This window comes from Podarcis vaucheri (genome assembly GCF_965113315.1).
Source record: "Podarcis vaucheri genome assembly, chromosome: 13".
In the NCBI taxonomy this organism is placed as follows: Eukaryota; Metazoa; Chordata; class Lepidosauria; order Squamata; family Lacertidae; genus Podarcis; species Podarcis vaucheri.
Window position 1 is genome coordinate 4,086,154 of NC_138751.1, and position 20,951 is coordinate 4,107,104.

Sequence of the window (20,951 nt, forward strand, 5' to 3'; positions counted from 1 at the left end):
GGAGGAGAAGCTTGTGGAAGCAGTAAACGGAATAAAAAAGGAAGGGAGGGAGAAATGGGCTTCTTATTTCCTCTCCATCTCAAAGGAGCAGACCGTTTGGCAGCAGGTGAGAAAGCAAGCAGGGAGACCGTCCAGGTGATACTGTTCATCTGGATTGAGAAGCAGGGAAACGGATTCTCAAAATCCAAGAATTTAGAGATCTCCGCCCCTACTCCCTCCCCCCCAAAACCCTCTGGTAACTTGAAGGCAGTTGATAGGATCAGGCCAATTTCAGGGGGCCAGGTGACCCTCACCTCTCTCGCCCTGACCTAGCCACTGTGATCCACGCGACGGTCACCTCCAGACTGGATTATTGTAACTCTCTCTATGTGGGGCTGCCCTTGAGACTGACCCGGAAACTCCAGCGGGTGCAGAATGCAGCGGCGAGACTCCTTACAGGGTCTTCGCTGCGAGACCACGTTCACCCGGTGCTATACCAGCTGCACTGGCTGCCGGTCGAGTACAGGATCAGGTTTAAGGTGCTGGTTTTAACCTTTAAAGCCCTATTCGGCCTAGGACCCTCGTACCTACGGGACCACCTCTCCTGGTATGTCCCACGGAGGACCTTATGGTCTTCAAACAAAAACATCCTGGAGGTCCCAGGCCACAGAGAGGTTAGGCTGGCCTCGACCAGAGCCAGGGCCTTTTCAGCCGTGGCCCCAATCTGGTGGAACGCTCTGTCACAAGAGACTAGGGCTCTGCGAGACTTGACATCTTTCCGCATGGCCTGCAAGATGGAGCTGTTCCACCAGGCCTTTGGTTTGGACTCAGTCTGACCCCCTCTTTTGGTAACCCTCACAGAACTCTAGCCCAATGGTTGCCATGAATTTGATTTTGAATTGATTTTAAAATGAACTGATATTAGAATGCTGTGTTTCTTTTATTGTTGTTAGCCGCTCTCAGCCTGGCTTCGGCTGGGGAGGGCGGGATATAAATAAGGGTAAAGGGACCCCTGACCATTAGGTCCAGTCGTGACCGACTCTGGGGTTGTGGCGCTCATCTCGCTTTACTGGCCAAGGGAACCGGCATACAGCTTCCGGGTCATGTGGCCAGCAGGACTAAGCCGCTTCTGGCGAACCAGAGCAGCGCACGGAAACGCCGTTCACCTTCTCGCCGGAGCGGTACCTATTTATCTACCTGCACTTTGACGTGCTTTTGAACTGCTAGGTTGGCAGGAGCAGGGACCGAACAACAGGAGCTCACCCCGTTGCGGGGATTCGAACCGCCAACCTTCTGATCGGCAAGTCCTAGGCTCTGTGGTTTAACCCACAGCGCCACCTGTGTCCTGGGATATGAATAAAATGTTATTATTATTATTGGGTGCTCCTGCCGACCTCACGGCCCCCTGATTCTGCCCGCCTTCTCTCCCGCAGATTCAAAGACCCAAAGTCCCACCGGCAGCACTCGGCCCAGGTGGCCTTCCAGGTGTGCGTCCGCCCCGGGTCCTACAAAGTCTGCGCCCAGTCGCTGGCGGCCCCCGAGCCCCTGGACCCCCGCTTCAGCAGCGCCGACATCGAGTGGGTCACCAAGGAGAAAGGTGCTACCGTCCTCTACGGGCTCCTTGTCCGCGTGGAATAAGGACCGCTCCCCGCCCAGGAGCGCTGACGATGATGACGCCACGGCGTTCGGCGAGGAAGAGCGGCGGGGGTAGCGGCTGTTGCCAAAAAACAAAACCCCCGACCCCCTACTACGCACAGACACGGGGGGGGGGGACGACAGCTACGGCGATCGACAGGCACAAGAGACTGCCCCCCCCCAGTGGGGCAGAGGACGGCGTCGCCCCCCTGTGGCCACAGACGGCTGCTTCTTCTACCCCCCCCCCAATTTTTCCTTTTTTTGCACAGAGACAAGCTAAACTTGGGGGGGGGGGTTTGGTATGTTTGGGGAGTGTTGAGTTGAGCCTTGTATTTAAGAGCATGAGGGGAGGGGGGTTTGGGGGTAAGCGGGGCAGGGGAATTAGTTGCCACAAAAGGACTTTTGCAGATTCTGGGGTGCGGGGGCTCTTTCTGGAACGCCCAGGAGTTTCTATACCGGCAAAATTCACCCTTTTCCTCCCTCCCTTCCAAACTCGCCCTCCCCTGCAGTGTTGAGTCTGTTCATTGGGAAAGGATAGAAAGTGGGGGGTTTGGGGGGGAGGGTGATATCGGCCCCCTCTCTTTTTCTTCGACGGCTGCATTGCGACAGGATCGACATTTCAGGAGGGTGGCATAAAGGGGGCAGGGGTTGACCCAGCCGCTGCCCCCTCCCCGGAAGAGAAAGCAGAGGTGCAGATTCGCACTCGCCCCCCAGGCGTGGGTCTCTTTGCTCCTTAGTACGCGTGCGTGTTTTTAATGGGGGTCCTTCTTTTTCATCCTCCCCACCACCCCCCTCTTTCTTCAGCCTTCTGCACCAACTCTGTGTACCGCCCCCAAGAAGGTCGTGGAATAAGGTGTGGAATGGTGCGTGTGTGTGTTTAATTAACGCAGCCTGTGAACAAGCACTTAACCCCGTGGAAGGTTTCAAGGGTGGGTTCCGGGGGGGAAAGAGACATGGATTTCTCAAATTTCACGCCTAGCTTCTCGAACTCAACACCCGTACCACGATTTCCCTCCAGTTATTCCCACCTAAGAGAAGAGACATGGATTTATCAAATTTCACACCCAGCTTCTCGAACTCGCCACCCGTACCACAATTTCTCTCCAGAGAAGACTCCGGTGATTCCTCCTTTCTTCTGACCCCCCCCCCGTTCCCCGTACAACAAGCACATCGCCCTCTCCCCCCCCAAAAAAAATTTTCCTTGCTCTTTTTATCCTGAAGGAGCCCAGCACTCACTTCTCAAGTGTGTGTGAACACCCATTTTTCCTTCTCAAGCCTATTATTCCCCCCTCTCCTCTCCCTTCCCTTATTTATTTAAAACCTTGTGTTGGTTGTCAAATTAAAATTTAAAGAAAAATGTGAATTTTCTTGAGGGGCGAAAGGGTATATGGCTTTTAATGCCCACCCCGTCCCCCTTTGATTTATATATATTTTAAATGATATTTATGCTGCTTTTTCACTTTATTTGTTGGAAAATGACATGCATTGGGGTGTTTTGTTTTTTTTACCTCTGTAAAAAAACTTCGTTTCCCTTTCCCCCCCCCTTTTTTTTTGAACAAAAGTTTCAAAGGTTGTACAGTGCGTTTCTCCCCAACTTCCTTGCAAGGGTTTATAAACCAGGATTCAGCTGGTTCAGTGTCCGTGTCTCTTTTTCCTACAACCCAAGAAGATCCTGCTTGGTCAGTCTAGCACCCCCTTCTCAAAGTGGCCAACCGGATGCCTCATTGGGAAACCTGCACCCAGGATTCGAACACAAGATTTCTCCCCCCACCTGCAGTCTCCAGCAACTCGTACCCAGAAGCACTGCCGGCTTCAGCTGCGGCAGGAGAGCACAGCCACCGATAGCCCTCTCCTCCTCCGGGAATTTTCCAATCCCCTTTTAAAACCACCCGAGTTGGCCTCCTGTGGCAGGGAGTTCCGCAGTTGCTGGATGAGCAAGTACGTCTTCCTCCTTTTCCTAAATCTTCCACCGTTCATCTTCACGGGAGACCCACGATTTCCTGTGTTTGGAGGAAAACTTTCCCTTTGGCACGCTTAATTTTGTAAGCTTCTATCGTGTCGTCCCTTAAACGAAAAGGTCCCAAATGCCGCAAAATTTGCTTTGCATGGGACTCGTTGAAATACCTTATTTTGGGGTGGCGCCACAGATGATTGTGGATGTAATGAAGGGCAGAGGGGTGGGGTGGCCCCTTTCTGCTCTTTTCCCATCCACCACTGGGTCAGCAAGAGCTTGGAAGCAGCATCCGAAAGCTGCCTTGCATCCCAGCACAGACTGGCAGCATCTTCTCACCCTAACCCGGGCATTGGACCTGGGGCCTTCTGTACCCCCGGCAGCTGCACTGCCACCCGAGCCACAGGCCTTCCCCGTGATTTGCAAGAAGGTATGGACATCTCCGTGGTGGGACGCAGGTGGCGCTGTGGGTTAAACCACAGAGCCTAGGACTTGCCGATCAGAAGGTCAGTGGTTCGAATCCCCGCAATAACGGAGTGAGCTCCCATTGCTCGGTCCCTGCTCCTGCCAATCTAGCAGTTCGAAAGCACACTTGTGCAAGTAGATAATTAGGTACCACTCCGGCAGGAAGGTAAACGGCGTTTCCGTGCGCTGCTCTGGTTCGCCAGAAGTGGCTTAGTCATTCTGGCCACATGACCCAGAAGCTGTACGCCGGCTCCCTCGGCCAATAAAGCGAGATGAGCACCGCAACCCCAGAGTCGGCCACGATTGGACCTAATGGTTGGGGTCCCTTTACCTTTAGGACATCTCCATAGGCGCTGAGCCTGTGTCACTCCTTGCCACTTGGCGGGCCCGACTCTGGCTGCAGGGAGACTTTGCGAGTGGGCGTGGTGGGAAAGCACATTTCCTTCCTTAATTAATCATTGCATGCCGCCCAAAATCTCTTGAGTGGAACAAGGTTTAGGGGAGTTCCAGGCACCCAAGGTTTGCGGTTGCTTTTGGGAAATGAGTCACAGCGGAGAATTGCGATGTCTTTGGGATAGATGGTTTATTTACACAAGTACAGAACTTGAGTCTAGAGATGGGGTTCACAGCTTAATCCGGGCTTAATCCAGATGTTTTGGCCATTATCCCTAGCTAGCAGGACCAGTGGTCAGGGATGATGGGAATTGTAGTCTCCAAACATCTGGAGGGCCGAGGTTGAAGAAGCCTGCCTTAAATTCATTTTTAGTGTCTTCTGCATAGAAATGTGGAAAATCAAATCAAACAATGTTCAGCCCCTTGCATTAGCGAAGGGAGATCACAGAAGCAGGTATGACTGGTCTCCAGATTCGAACTCAACAAAGGTTTTCTATCTGCAACTCCAGGGAAGCTGGAAAAGAAAAGAAAAAAAAATCGGGCTTATTTTATTTTCTCGAATATCTCTTTTTCACATATCATAAACATAATTTAAAATCATTGTCTCTTTCTGGCGAAAAGCACAATAGCAGCTTAAAATTAGAACCACCACCCCATTTTTTTTTAGCAGCTAGTCCCGGACTCCTGGGTCCCTCTCTCAGTCGCGGGAGGGGGGGCAGCGCTCTCCCGGACTCCTGGGTCCCCTTCAGCCAGTTGCGGGGGTGGAGCCTGCCCGGACTCCTGGGTCCCCGGCGGGGGGGGCGGGGCGGCTGTGACCCGGAAGCGGAAGCCGCGCGGGGTGTTGGCGTCGCCTCTCCCGGGCTGCTGCTTCTCCTCCTCCTCCTCCTTCCCCGCGGCCTCCGAGGAGCCTCCTTCTCCGCCTCGGGTCCCGGGCGCCCCGGGCAGCCGGAGAGGCCGCCATGCCGGCGCTGCTGGAGAGGCCGAAGCTGAGCTCGGCCATGGCCCGCGCCTTGCACCGGCACGTCATGGTGGAGAGAGAGAGGAAGCGGCAGGGTGAGAGAGAGAGAGAGAGAGACGGGGGAGGGGGGTTATTTGCATGCATTTGCATGTCCTTGCATTTCTGTTTTCATTTGCATGCAGTTGCATGTACTTGCATTTGCATGTATTTACATGTACTTGCATTTGTATTTTCATTTGCATGCAATGAAAGGTGCTGAAGGCGGCGCGCAATCCCCGCAACCCCAACCCGGTGCCAGGTAGGCTAGGCTGGGAGGAGGCAGCGGCCGACCCCCGGTGACCTGCTGGGGGGAAATCCCAGGATTGTAGAGTTGGAGGGGACCCCAGAGGTCATCCAACCCAACCCCCTGCAATGCGGGAATCCCAGCTGACACTTCCAAGACCTTCCACCCTCTGCTTAAAAACCTCCAAGGAAGGAGAGCCCATCCTCATCCCAGGAAGATGCTTCCCCTGTCAAACGGCTCTTACGGTCAGAAAACTCTTCCTGAAGTCTAGTCCCAATCTCCTTCCTTGCAACTTTAATCTATCCGACCCTCCAGAGCAGGAGAAAATAAGATTGCTCCATCTTCCATGCGACGGCCCTTCAGAGATTTGAAGGTGGCTGTCAGATCTCCTCCCAGTTCCCTCTTTTCCAGGCTCAACATACCCAATTCCCTCAACCGTTCCTCATAAGGCTTGTTTTCCAGACCTTTGACCATCTTGGTAACCCTCCTCTGCACATATTCCAGCTTGCCAGTATCCTCCTTAAATTGTGGTGCCCAGAACTGGATACCGTCTTCCAGGTGTGGTCTGACCAAGGCAGAATAGAGCGGGACTGTTCCTTCCCTTGGGATGCGGGTGGTGCTGTGGTCTAAACCACAGAGCCTAGGGCTTGCCGATCGTAAGGTCGGCAGTTCGAATCCCCGCAACGGGGTGAGCTCCCGTTGCTCGGTCCCTGCTCCTGCCAACCTAGCAGTTCGAAAGCACGTCAAAGTGCAAGTAGATAAATAGGTACCGCTCCGGCGGGAAGGTAAACAGCGTTTCCATGCGCTGCTCTGGTTCGCCAGAAGCGGCTTAGTCATGGTGGCCACATGACCCAGAAGCTGTACGCCGGCTCCCTCGGCCAGTAAAGCGAGATGAGCGCTGCAACCCCAGAGTCGGCCATGACTGGACCTAATGGTCAGGGGTCCCTTTACTTTTACCTTCCCTTGATCTGGACACTAGACTTCCATTGATGCAGCCTAGTATAGCATTGGCCTTTTTTGCTGCTGCATCACATTGTGGGCTCGTGTTAAGCTTGTGGTCCACCAAGATCCCTAGATCCTTTTCACAAGGATTACTGGCAAGCCAGGTGTCCGCCATTTTATATTTGTGCAACTGGTTCTTCCTGCCTAAGTAGTGCAGAACCTGAAGAAGTCTTGAACTGAGTTGAGGCTCCATGGAAGTTGCATTTCGGGAAGGTAATTCTTCCCTGTTTAAGGAAGCTTTTAATGTTTAATAGATTATTGTGTTTTAATATTCTGTTGGAAGCCGCCCAGAGTGGCTGGGGAAACCCAGCCAGATGGGCGGGGTATAAATAAAGTATTATTATTATTATTATTATTATTATTATTATTATGCCTTTCCCCCTCGTCCTGCAGAGGAGGAAGAAGTCGACAAGATGATGGAACAGAAGATGAAGGAGGAACAGGAGAGGCGTCGGAAGAAGGAGATGGAAGAGCGGATGTCCCTGGAGGAGACGAAGGAGCAGGTCTGTGGGGCGGCCCTGTGTTTTGGGAGGCCTCCAGCGTGAGAGAGCCAGCGTGGTGTAGTGGTTAAGAGCGGTAGTCACGTAATCTGGGAAACCGGGTTCGCGTCTCCGCTCCTCCGCATGCAGCTGCTGGGTGACCTTGGGCCAGTCACACTTCTGTGAAGTCTCTCAGCCCCACTCACCTCACAGAGTGTTTGCTGTTGGGGAGGAAGGGAAAGGAGAATGTGAGCCGCTTTGAGACTCCTTAAAGGGAGTGAAAGGCAGGATATCAAATCCTAACGAGCCCTAAACGGCCTCGGTCCAGTATACCTGAAGGAGCGTCTCCACCCCCATCGTCCAGCCCAGACACTGAGGCCCAGCTCCGAGGGCCTCCTGGCGGTTCCCTCCCTGCAAGAAGCCAAGTTACAGGGAACCAGGCAGAGGGCCTTCTCGGTGGTGGCGCCCTCCCTGTGGAACGCCCTCCCACCAGATGTCAAAGAGAACAACAACTACCAGACTTTTAGAAGACATCGGAAGGCAGCCCTCTTTAGGGAAGCTTTTAATGTTTGATGTATCACAGTATTTTAATATTCTTTTGGAAGCCGCCCAGAGTGGCTGGGGAAACCCAGCCAGATGGGCGGGGTATAAATAATAAATTATTATTATTATTATTATTATTATTATTATTATTATTATTATTATTATTGTCTTCTTCTCCGTCCCTGGAGACATCCCAGCTCACCTCCGACCCCTTTTCCACCCGCAGATCATGAAGCTGGAAGAGAAACTGCTCGCCCTACAAGAGGAGAAGCACCAGCTTTTCCTTCAGCTGAAAAAAGTGCTTCACGAGGAGGAGAAACGACGGCGCAAGGAGCAAAGGTTGGCGAGATCACAAGCGTCTAGCGATGCAGAGGGCGAAAGCCTAACTGTGTGTTGATGTTTGTGGGTTCTGAACTGGCTGTGACCGAGCAGGAGCCTCGTGGAGATGTCGAGCCAGTGTTTGGCCGCTGTGAAAAATAATAATAATAATAATAATATAATAATAATAATAATAATAATAATAATAATAATAATTAATAATAATAATTAATAATAATTAATAATAATAATAATTTATTATTTATACCCCGCCCATCTGGCTGGGTTTCCCCAGCCACTCTGGGCGACTTCCAGCAAAACACTAAAACACAATTTGCTGCCAAGGAGTGTGGTGGAGTCTCCTCCTTTGGAGGTCTTTAAGCAGAGGCTTGACAACCATATGTCAGGAGTGCTCTGATGGTGTTTCCTGCTTGGCAGGGGGTTGGACTCGATGGCCCTTGTGGTCTCTTCCAACTCTATGATTCTATGATTCTATGATTCTATGACAATAACCTATTAAACATTATAAAAAAATTCCTTCCAGTAGCACCTTAAAGACCAACTAAGTTAGTTCTTGGTATGAGCTTTCGTGTGCATGCACACTTCTTCAGATACACTGAAACAGAAGTTGCCAGATCCTTCTATATAGTGAGAAGGTGGGGAGGGGTATTACTCAGAAGGGTGGTGGGAATGGGAGATTGGCAGATAGCTGAGATGAGCCTGTTGACGACTCTTAATGACTGCAATAGGTCTTACAGGAAAAGGCAAGGGGTGAGAAGGTGAGAAATGGCTTAGTCATGTATAGTGAGATAAGAATCCAATGTCTTTGTTCAGACCAGGTCTCTCCATGGTTTTAAGTTTGGTAATGAGTTGCAATTCAGCAGCTTCTCTTTCCAGTCTATCTGTAACTATTAAACATTAAAAGCTTCCCTAAACAGGGCTGCCTTCAGATGCCTTCTAAAAGTTTGTCTTCTAAAAGATGTCTTCTAAAAGAAAAAGGCGAATTCCGTGCTTAGGAGTTATTAGGCAAGGAATTGAAAATAAAACTGCCCACAGCCTGTTCTGTGGTGTGAGCGTGCTTGGAGTGCTGGCCTCCACATAGGGCTGGGCGATGTTATGTTGCTTTGACTGTATATTTGATTTTCTTCAGATTGTTTTATTTATGTTTTATTGATTTAATATGCTGTAAACCAGGGGTCGGGACGTGGGTGGCGCTGTGGGTTAAACCACAGAGCCTAGGACTTGCCGATCAGATGGTCGGCGGTTCAAATCCCCGCGACGGGGTGAGCTCCCGTTGCTCAGTCCCTGCTCCTGCCAAGCTAGCAGTTAAAAAGCACGTCAAAGTGCAAGTAGATCAATAGGTACCGCTCCGGCGGGAAGGTAAACGGCGTTTCTGTGCACTGCTCTGGTTCGCCAGAAGCGGCTTAGTCATGCTGGCCACATGACCCGGAAGCTGTACGCCGGCTCCCTCGGCCAATAAAGCGAGATGAGCATGCAACCTCCGAGTCGGTCATGACTGGAGCTAATGGTCAGGGGTCCCTTTACCTTTAAACCTGTGGTCCATGGGCCGTAAGTGGTCCATGGGGATTGTTTAAACGGCCCACTAGCCGCCCCTGAACCAAGCCGCTTGCTCAGCGAGTCCCTGCACACTGCACTAAACCAACACAGCGCAGAGCGGGGATTCAGTTGACGCGATCCAGCCCATGGAGCGATCTCCGCAGGAGTGAACTCACCCAGGTGAGGTAAACCTTGCCGACCCCTGCTGTAAACTGCTTTGAACTTTTTCTTAAAAATAGAAAGTGATATAGAAATTAAAAGAATAAAATAAAATAATTACGTTCATATATCGTCCAAAACCGGTTTGAAGTCCAGATCATGATACAATCGTACCTCAGAATTTGAACGCCTTGTGACTCAAACGTTTTGGTTCCTGAACGCCGCAAATCCGGAAGTGAGTGTTCCAGTTTCCAAATGTTCTTTGGAACCCGAACGTCCAACGTGGGTTCTGCAACTTCTGATTGGCTGCGGGAGCTTCCTGCAGCTAATCGGAACCTGCACCTTAGTTTCCGAATGTTTTGGAAGTCAGAACGGACTTCTGGAACGGATTCCGTTCCACTTCTGAGGTACAACTGTACCAGTTTCATAATTTTTGACCTGGCAATATTTCGTGAATTGTGTTGTGTGTGTGTGCAGTACGCAAAAATCTCTATGTGTGGGAAACTGTGAAGGCAGCCCACGACTGACGCAGTTCTCCCCTGCCCTCTGCAAAAGGGGCAGCGAATGGCGAGAGGAGGCGCCGGCAAAGATCCGTTTCTTTCTGAGTTGGGTTTCATCGCCGCTGTTATTGCAGGCGCTTTATTGACCTCCTTCCTCCTGTCCACAGCGACATGACGACGCTGACGGCAGCCGCTTACCAGCAAGGAATGGCCGTCCACGCAGGGGCTCACATCCTCAACATGCAAGGTGCGTTTCTTTCTGGCCGCGTCGGCGGTGCATTGAGAGGATTCGCGTAGAGTTCAGCCACGGATCAGGCAGGTGTGCTTTCCCCGCCCAAAGTCACCTTGTGCTGAATTGGGCCTCCAGTCTCCACCTGCGGTCCAGTTTTAGCGAGAGATGTCGGGACTCGAACCCAGGACATTCCATGTATAAAACCTCTGAGGTACCACCCTTGTTAGGATTGCAGGTATGGCAGAGGGGAGAGCGGAGGAAAGCGAAGACTTTTTTTTTTAAAAAAAACAATTTTTATTAAGTTTTCCATTTTAACAATCTGATCAGATCGCATTACATATTCCAAATTATACAAATACCTCTCATATAGTCCAAATATTTTGCCAAATTATAATTTTTTGTTGGGGCTTCCCATGCTTCAAGTTCAGTGGGGTTCCAATCATCTTACGTTTCTACTGCATTGAGTTTCCAATAGTTCCTTCTTTAAATCTTCCTGTTGTTATTCTTCCTTTCTTCATGGCCTCTGAGTTGTTTCCACAGGCGAGTTGAAGTGAGCAGTAATATGCTTCTGTGTGAAGTTTGTATGACTCTCCTTTTTTTTTTTTTTTGGCAGCTGATAAGTCTGTTGTTTGCAATATGTCCTCACACGCTGGTGTTTATGCCAAATCAATCCAAAAGTCCTCCTGTGGTGGCAGACGCCATCTTCTCTCAGTTCCGATGAAATAAAATCTAGGCGTTTGCTCATTCATTTTCTCAGACAGGTTGCATCAAACATTAGTCTTTCAGGGGAGATTTGCCAATTTGGGCTTGAAGCACAGATATGATAACAAATTAAGAGCTCGCCTCCCCCATGACTGTTTATCTCTGTCCCATAATGGCGGATCCCAATTAAATAGTGCGTCACATCACCCAGAGAGTCTTTTATTGGAGGAAAGAGAAGACTTGACCCTCCACCCCTTTGGGAAGGAGTTTTCTCACCCTCTGGACGGCTTGGAGGGGTTGATGTCAATGGGATTTCTTCCATTTCTCCGCAGGGAGCCCCGGGGGCCATAACCGGGCCGGCACCTTGATATCCGCCGATCGAGCCAAGCAGATGTTTGGACCTCCAGTGATCACAGTGAGTGCCTCTCCCCAGTTGTTCCCGGAAAGACCAGATCTCTTTATTCAACACTGAAGTCATAGTATTCCTCGAAGGATTTATTACCGTATTTTTCGCTCTATAAGACGCACCAGACCACAAGACGCACCTAGTTTTTGGAGGAGAAAAACAAGAAAAAAAATATTTCTGAATCCCAGAAGCCAGAACAGCAAGAGGGATCACGGTGCGCAGTGAAAGCAGCAATCCCTGTTGCTGTTCTGGCTTCTGGGATAGCTGCGCAGCCTGCATTCGCTCCATAAGACGCACACACATTTCCCCTTACTTTTTAGGAGGGAAAAAGTGAGTCTTATAGAGCAAAAAATACGGTGATTTATTTGGCAAGAGGGGCACGTTGCTTCATCAGCAGAAACGTCCTAAGCAGTTTGCAAAATGCAATGTGAAATATTCGTTTAAAAAACTGATAATATAAAACAGGCATGTCCAACTCCCAAGAGCAGGGGTCAGCAAACTTTTTCAGCAGGGGGCCGGTCCACTGTCCCTCAGACCTTGTGGGGGGCCAGACTATATTTGGTGGGGGGGGGAATGAACGAATTCGTATGCCCCACAAATAACCCAGAGATGCATTTTCAATAAAAGGACACATTCTACTCATGTAAAAACACGCTGATTCCCGGACCATCCGTGGGCCGGATTGAGAAGGCGATTGGGTCGGATCTGGCCCCCGGGCCTCAGTTTGCCTACTCATGCCCAAGAGACTGTGATCTACTCCCACTATATAAAAAAACCGGCAGCGATCTACCCTTTGGATTGACCATTGTGGAGTTTTTTTGGGGCCAGGAAAGCCCCGCGATTGACCGGTTGCGTATGCCTGATATATAAAGCCAAATTGATGTAAGATTTATCAGAGTAGAAGTAAAAGCCATGCGTCTAAAACAAATGATACGTAATAAAAATTGCCCGTTAAAATGCCACGAAGGCAGGCGTGCCTAAGCAAGCAAGAACCGTGCCAGGGGCTGAGCCCAATTTTCTTTTCCCCCAGGAAGTGGTTATATTTTGCTTTTCATGAGCAGAGTCAAACGTTCTCTTCCCAATGCTCCCTCACAAAATGGCGGGCTGTGGCAGCGCTGCCTTTTCTATTGTCGTGGTGGTTGTTAATTTAAATTTATATACTGCCCTCGATCCCAACGACCACAGGCCCGTTTACAGCACAAAACCACATAACATGATAAACTAGGGTTGCCACGTTTCAAAATCTGGACACAAAGGTTGTTAAGCTTTTTATTGCGGGGTGGGGGTTGTTTTTGGCAAAATCTCAACAAAAATGGACGTTCTGGAGCTATTTTTAAGGGAAATCGGCGCAAACAACACTGCCAACATGGGTTGCCACGCGTCTGGATTTTCCCAGATATTTTTCCGGTTTCCTCCTGGATGCTGCTTCCAAGTGCAGTATTCTGCTTATGCCCCATATAAACAAGACAAAACGGTTAGTTCTTCCCTCACAAAATGGCTCCCCTTTCAAAATGGCGGACGGTGCCAGCGCTGCCTTTGCTGTTGCTGCTGTTACGATAGTTACTAATTAAATTGAATTGCCGCCCTTCCTTCCGAGCGCCACAGGCCCGTTTACGGCAGGGAAACACGGAAATACGTCGGATGGCAAATAAGACAAAGCGGTTAGTTGTGGGGCAGATTTGGTGCGCCTGGCGGTAAAAATAAGGGACGTCTCTGTGCGTGCTTTGTCTCCCCAGTCTCGCCACTTTGCCACGCAGCCGACTTTCCCCGCCAGCACGGCAGAGCACGGCCAGTACCAGGGCGGGCAGTCCGGGCACAGCCCTTACGCCGTGGGGCAGAGCCAGCACACGGTGCCCGTCAGCTACGCCAGCAGCCAGTCGATCCGAGGTGAGGATGGAGCCCGTGGGCGATTGGGTGCCACGCTGCACCCCTTTCCCTCCGCGGCGTGGGTGGCGGGGGCAGAGCAGGCCGGGCTTTCACCCCCCTCTCCTTTCCCTTCCAGGGCCTTCTGCATTCCCCACCATGCAGTATTTGCCGCAGCAGCAGCCCGGCTACGCAATCCACAGCCACTTCCCCACCGCTCAGCCTGGTAAGTCTGCAGAGTGGCTGGCAAATCTTAATAATAATAAGTCTGCAGTTGTTTAGTCATGTCCGACTCTTTGTGACCCCATGGACCAGAGCATGCCGGAGGTTGGCAAATCCTATTATTATTATTATTATTATTATTATTATTATTATTATTATTATTACGTCGCCCATCTCGCTGGGTTTCCCCAGCCACTCTGGGCAGATTCCAACAAAATATTAAAATACAATAATCCATCAAATATTAAAAGCTTCCTTAAAGAGGGCTGCCTTTAGATGTCTTCCAAAAGTCCGGTAGTTGTTTATTTCCTTTACATCTGATGGGAGGGTGTGCCACAGGGAGGGCGCCACCACCAAGAAGGCCCTCTGCCTGGTTCCCTGTTACCTCACTTCTCACAGGGAGGGAACCGCCAGAAGGCCCTCGGAGCTGGACCTCAGTGTCTGGGCTGGACGATGGGGGTGGAGACGCTCCTTCAGGTCTACTGGGCCTTTGAGGCCGTTTAGGGCTTTCAAGGTCAGCACCAACACTTTGAATTGTGCTCGGAAACGTCCTGGGAGCCAATGTAGGCCTTTCAGGACTGGTGTTATGTGGTCTTGGCAGCCATTCCCAGCCATTCTAGCTGCCACATTCTGGATTAGTTGTAGTTTCCAAGTCACCTTCAAAGGTAGCCCCACGTAGAGCACATGGCAGAAGTCCAAGCAGGAGATAACCAGAGCATGCACCACTCTGGTGAGACAGTCTGCGGGCAGGAAGGGTCTCATCCTGCGTACCAGATGGAGCTGGCAGACAGCTGCCCTGGACACAGAGTTGACCTGCACCTCCATGGACATGAGATGGCAGGGCAGCTGCACTGGGAGATGATGTCCGAAAAGGAAAGAGAAAATGAACCAGCCCCACACTTCTTCCCAGGCCCTGTTTCTTTCCTTGCAAGGCTCACGCTTAGCTCTTTCAACCTTCCCTTTCCAGGTTTCATTCCTCCCAGCACAGCCATCCCTCTGCAGAAACAACTGGAGCACGCAAACCAGCAGTCAGGATTTACCGATTCGGTGAGTTCACACCCGCAGCATCGCTCTCTGAAAACGTCCGTACTCTTTTGTAGAGTTGGAAAGGGACCCCGGGGGGTCGCCAGCCCCCTGGAATGCAGGAATCTTCTGGCCCCAACGTGGGGCTTGAACTCGTGGCCACGAGATGAAAACCCTATGCTCTTACCGACTGGTCTATCCCACAGAGGTCTTACGAGATGGCTAACAATATTTTTAAAAACCAAACGGCAGTGGTACGTCATCAGGGAAGCAGCCGCAAACCTAAGTAGTCAGTATGGGACCCGGGTGGCGCTGTGGGTTAAACCACAGAGCCTAGGACTTGCCGATCAGATGGTGGGCGGTTCGAATCCCCGCAAGGACGGGGTGAGCTCCCATTGCTCGGTCCCTGCTCCTGCCAACCTAGCAGTTCGAAAGCACGTCAAAGTGCAAGTAGATCAATAGGTACCACTCTGGCGGGAAGGTAAATGGCATTTCCGTGCGCTGCTCTGGTTCGCCAGAAGCGGCTTAGTCATGCTGGCCACATGACCCGGAAGCTGTATGCCGGCTCCCTCGGCCAGTAAAGCAAGATGAACGCCGCAACCCCAGAGTCGGCCACGACTGCACCTAACGGTCCGGGGTCCCTTTCCCTTTACTAGAACACAAGTGTCCAGGCAGAACGATGGAGGTGGAGACGCTCCTTCAGGTATACAGGACCACTCTGAAATACTTGTCTGAGGAAGATACGGGTCTCCAATAAAAAAATAAAGACCCTCATCTCCCAGAATCCTTTGGGGGAAAGCCATGACTGTATAAAAATGGCGTCGCAGCGGTGCGAATGCAGCCGTTCTTGACTGTTTCTAACTGCACAGGGGTAAATTTTAAGTTCGGACAGGAGCCTGGGAAGAACGTTTGCTTGCCGGGACTCGGCCGTGAAATAACCAGCGCATGTGCAGAGTGCATTCCCTCTCACCTTGGGAGGTGGTCTAATTCCTCCGCTCTCTCCTTTCCTCTCCAGTCGACCCTACGTCCGATGCACCCCCAAGCCTTGCACCCGAATCAGGGCCTTCTCCAAGCCCCCCAAATCCCAGTCCAGATGCAGACAGCTGCCAAGGTAAGCTCAGAACCTGAAGGCGTGTTGCCCCTCTTCCTGCTTCTCCTCCCCCTCTTTATTTCGCTTCCCAGTTACGCGGTTTTCCGTGCCCATAATGTGTTGTCATGGTTCCTCTTGTTTTCGGCCTGTTGTGAATTTTGCCTTCCTTTTCCTCGTCCCAGGTGGGCGACTCTCCCGCCTCCGTCGCGACGCCCAGCCCCTTTCCCTCCTGCTCTCTCCCGCTTGCTGATTTTTGGCCCCCCCACCCCCTTTCTCTCCCTTATAGCCCAGTTTGGCGTACACCCACCCGGCCCGCCCAGCCTCTCCAGGCAGCTTCTCCCACGGAACTGCCCCACAGCAGCCCCACACAGTAAGTATCTCGCTGGGTGGGTGGGGGGAGCAGAGCTCAATCCCAAGCCACAGCAGTACCTCTGGGTTGTTGTTTTTTTTAAAAAAAATTATTGGTTTTCACAATTTTATAAACAAACACACAAGACAAACAAATCGTAATCTTATTTAAAATTACACTTATTAACTTTGTTAAGTGACTTCCTCGCTTCTCCTTGGTTGAATTTCATTGCATGTCCTTTTAACGGTTTTCCAAATCACAATTCTTATGAAATTGTAACTTAAACATTAACATCCTTAAATCTTCACATTATGGAATTAAACATATTAATTCATCACTTAACATAAATAAAATCCTCAGCCAATTAAGTATCTGCAAGCTGTTTTCAGTTAATTTAACTTAACATATTAAACTAAATAATCATTCAATTTAATCCACTCTTCCTGATACTCCTTCTCCTTCTGGTCGCGGGCTCTTCCGGTTAGGTCGGATAGCAGTATCTCTGAGCGCGTGCAGAGTGCTTCTCCTCCCTAGTGAGCCTCTGGCCTCTGTACAGTCTGAGGATGGGGTCATTCCACAGATGGGGAGCCCCCACTGAAAAGGCCAATCCCCAGCAGAACCACCGCCAATCACACTTCCTGTCGGATGCTGCCAATGTTGATGCATCAATTTATGCGGGGCTACTAGAATGCGCGGGTGGCGCTGTGGGTTAAGCCACAGAGCCTAGGGATTGCCGATTAGAAGGTCAGCGGTTCGAATCCCCATGACGGGGTGAGCTCCCGTTGCTCAGTCCCTGCTCCTGCCGACCCAGCAGTTCAAAAGCACGTCAAAATGCAAGTAGATAAATAGGTACCGCTCCGGCGGGAAGGTAAACGGTGTTTCCGTGCGCTGCTCTGGTTCGCCAGAAGCGGCTTAGTCCTGCTGGCCACATGACCCGGAAGCTGTACGCCGGCTCCAATAAAGCGAGTTGAGCGCCGCAACCCCAGAATCGTCCGCGACTGGATCTAACGGTCAGGGGTCCCTTTACCTTTACTAGAATACAACACTGTATTTGTTTTACAGTGCTACCTTGGTTCTGAAACTTAGTCCGTTCCGGGAGTCCATTCCAAAACCAAGGCGCACTTTCTCATAGAAAGGAATGCAAAATGGATTAATCCGTTCCAGACTTTGGAAAACAACCCCTAAGACAGCCATTTAACATGAATTTTACTATCTAATGAGACCATGGATCCATAAAATTAAAGCAATAATCAATGTACTGTACTATAAATAAGACAGAATTAATTATTTTTTTCCCCTTACCTGCGCTGATGATAGTCATTGTTTGGATGGAGGGGCTTTTATCCATTTCTGCAGTCGCACAATCGATCAATCAGTAGCTGAACTGGCTTCCACACAGTCACAAAAACAAATTAAACTAAAAAGCCTCAAAAACGCAAAATAAATAGCAAAAACAAAAGCTTAATCCGTTCCGGAAGTCCATTTGACTTCCGAAATGTTCGGAAACCAAGGCGCAGCTTCTCATTGGTGGAGGCGCCCCGGAAACGATAGCCGACAGCCGCATCAGACATTTGACTTCTGAAAAACGTTCAAAAACTGGAATGCTTCCAGGTTTTCGGAATTTGAGAACCAAGGTTCCATTGTATTAATTTTTTAAAAAAACCACAACTGTATTTCTGACTCTTCCTCGGGGAAAGGAGTTCAGACAATCTGTTCGTAATTTCAGGATTTTTAATCTACCTTTCTATTAAAAAGATAAACCGATCAAACAAACAAGCCAGCACAAAACTATCAGTAGGATTCTTGAGCCTAGTTTCGGTATGAAAAACAGCAGCAGCAGTTAAACAAACCGAAGCACAACATCGCCAAAGGTGTGGGCAGTGTGAACGGCCTGGCTGGCTTCCTTTTATTAAAAAATAATCTGCGCCCCTTAACAGGAGGGAAACTGCGTCGTGGTCAGTGTTTGGTATGTTCTGAACCCTCTGCTGTTTGGAACCCTTTCCGCGTAGACTGGAAGGTGGGTTGGGGAGGGACAGAGAGAGAAATGGAGAGGTTTACAGTGCTGGCTGCTTGGCAAGGTTCCAGGGGAAGGGAGTTCCACAGGCCGGCACCAAGAATTCCTCCCTGCTATGCCCTTGGCTGGCTTGATTTAGCACACAGATGATAAACTCATGAAGGCACACTCGATCAGGCTGGGAGGAGGTGATCGTTTGGCCGGGAGAGAACTTTATATATGTATATGGAGGCCCAGGGCAGGAGCAGGGTGTCCATGCGGAGACACTGACTGTCCACAGCCTGACTGGCACCCCAGGGCCCCTCCAGACTAATAATAATAATAATAATAATTTATTTATTATTTATACCCCGCCCATCTTGCTGGGTTTACCCAGCCACTCTGGGCGGCTTCCAACAAAATATTAAAATACAATAATTCATCAAATATTAAAAGCTTCCCTGAACAGGGCTTTAGGGACGCGGGTGGCGCTGTGGGTTAAACCACAGAGCTTAGGACTTGGTGCTTCGAATCGCCGCGACGGGGTGAGCTCCTGTTGCTCGGTCCCTGCTCCTGCCAACCTAACAGTTCGAAAGCATGTCAAAGTGCAAGTAGATAAATAGGTACCGCTCTGGCGGGAAGGTAAACGGTGTTTCCATGCGCTGCTCTGGTTCGCCAGAAGCGGCTTAGTCATGCTGGCCACATGACCTGGAAGCTGTACGCCGGCTCCCTCGGCCAGTAAAGCAAGATGAGTGCCGCAACCCCAGAGTCGGCCACAACTGGACCTAACGGTCAGGGGTCCCTTTACCTTTTAAACAGGGCTGCCTTCAGATGTCTTCCAAAAGTCTGGTAGTTGCTTATTTCCTTGACATCTGACGGGAGGGCGTTCCACACAGCGGGCGCCACCACCAAGAAGGCCCTCTGCCTGGTTCCCTGTGACTTGGCTTCTCGCAATGAGGGAACCGCCAGAAGGCCATCAGAGCTGGAAATCAGTGTCCGGCTGAAAGATGGGGGTGGAGACGCTCCTTCAGGTCTACTGGGCCTTTGAGGCCGTGTTGGGCTTTCAAGGTCAGCACCAACACTTTCAGTTGTGCTCGGAAACGTACTGGGAGTTTCCACCCAGTACCCAGCAGCCTGAAAACTGAAAATCCCTCGTCTTGCTGCACACTTGATGGGTGCGATGTCAGCCACACAGGGTTGAAGGCAGGCTGATTGGAAAAGCACAAGTCGAGTCCCAAGTCAGGCGGAGAGCCGGGATTATGCTGGCACAAAGCGTTTTAGCTCCCTGCCTTGTTTGCTGGGCATTGGGCAAGGGCGGCTCAGTACACCAGCTGTCTCTCGCTCTCCCTCCCCCCCATTAGGCAATTCTAAGGGTTGGATTCTCCACGATTTCCACTTAGCCCCTGCGCAAGATGAGGGATTGCTGTACAACCTTCCGGTTGTGACCGTTAATTCATATACAGTGGTACCTTGGTTCTTAATCCGTTCCAGAAGTCCGTTCCAAAACCAAAACATTCCAAAACCAAGGGGCACTTTACCATAGAAAGTAATGCAAAACGGATTAATCTGTTCCAGACTTTTAAAAACAACCCCTAAAATAGCAATTTAACATGAATTTTACTATTTAACGAGGCCATTGATCTGTAAATTGAAAGCAGTAAACAATGTACTGTACTATAAAATAAGACAGTATTGTAATGATAAAATTTTTTTAAAAATCCTTACCTGCTCTGATAGTCATTGTTTGGATGCGGGGGCTTTTATCTATTTCCACAGTCACGCAATCAATCAATCAATCAGTCAGTAGACTGGGTTTCACACAGTCACAAAAAACAAATTAACCGAAAAAGCCCCCAAAACAGAAACGCAAAACAAATAGCAAAAACAAAAGCATGAAACTTAATGCGTTCTGGAAGTCCATCTGACTTCCGAAATGTTTGAAAACCAAGGGGCAGCTTCTGATTGGTGCAGGCGCCCCGGAAACAATAGCCGACAGCCGCATCGGACATTCTGCTTCTGAAAAACGTTCGAAAACCAGAACACTTCCTTCTGGGTTTTTGGTGTTTGGGAAGCAAGGTGTTTGAGGAACCTAGGCACCACTGTACACTGAAACCGTCTTTCCTTTAACATCTCTTTCTCCCCTCTTGCAGTCTGGTTTCCAGGCCTCCCCACAGCCAGCACCTCGGCACCCATTCATCCAGCACCCGCAACAGGGCCAGCGCTTCTACCACAAGTGAGCCCCCCCCACTCTCTTGTTGTTTCGACACCCCCCCCCCGAACCTCAGCCCAAGTCCCAGCGCAAAGGAAGAAAATATACGTGGGATGACCATGTGTGTGGCTTTATTCTCCCCTTCTCTCTTTGCTGTAATTTGTGAAAACAGAGATTGCACTCTAAATAAAACTTTGTATAATTCGAGGAGCGTTCAACGGTGCCTGGGTCTGTTCCCGTCCCTCTTACTACCTTGCCCCAATAACAGAAATCAGGAGAGTCTGGCTAAACATTAGCAAGAACTTTTGGGCAGTAAGAGCTGACCGGAAGGTACTGGACTCTCATTTGTATTTCTAAGTGGAGGGAGAGAAGGAATCAAGCGTATGCAAAGCAAGCAAATTTTGCACACATCGCTCATAATTTAGTATGACACTTCTCCCAAGCTGGTGCCCATCACGTTCTGGACCGGACGTCTTGGCTAATGCCTGATGGGAGTTATAGTCCAAACATGTCTGAAGGCCACCAGAGTATAAACAGGCCGTTTTCAAACTTTGGGGCAGGTCAGTGGGAAAAGACCTAAAGGCCTGTTCAGCTGAATCCTGCCAGGAGCAAAGGGTCCAAAGTGCTTTCCTGTTGTCAG

At 50.2% G+C, this 20,951-nt stretch overlaps 2 protein-coding genes across 2 annotated transcripts in view; both read left to right on the plus strand.

The window, feature by feature from the left end:
* NEURL4 (neuralized E3 ubiquitin protein ligase 4) overlaps nt 1-3,245 on the plus strand; it is a gene marked incomplete at its 5' end in the record, with an annotated part of 79,546 nt that extends 76,301 nt beyond the window's left edge. Inside the window, one exon of the mRNA XM_082197480.1 lies at nt 1,413-3,245. Coding sequence (XP_082053606.1) covers nt 1,413-1,617 — 205 coding nt within the window. The 3' untranslated portion in view covers nt 1,618-3,245. The remainder of the gene's footprint in view (nt 1-1,412) is intronic.
* Nucleotides 3,246-5,259: 2,014 nt separating this feature from the next.
* Nucleotides 5,260-20,518, plus strand: GPS2 (G protein pathway suppressor 2). The gene is made up of 11 exons (XM_082197817.1): nt 5,260-5,476; nt 7,060-7,169; nt 7,915-8,027; nt 10,390-10,469; nt 11,489-11,571; nt 13,299-13,449; nt 13,565-13,651; nt 14,615-14,694; nt 15,686-15,781; nt 16,047-16,130; nt 20,253-20,518. Exons 1-11 carry the CDS (start codon nt 5,383-5,385, stop codon nt 20,337-20,339), a joined length of 1,065 nt encoding a protein of 354 aa, XP_082053943.1. The 5' UTR covers nt 5,260-5,382; the 3' UTR covers nt 20,340-20,518.
* Nucleotides 20,519-20,951: the final 433 nt, after the last annotated feature.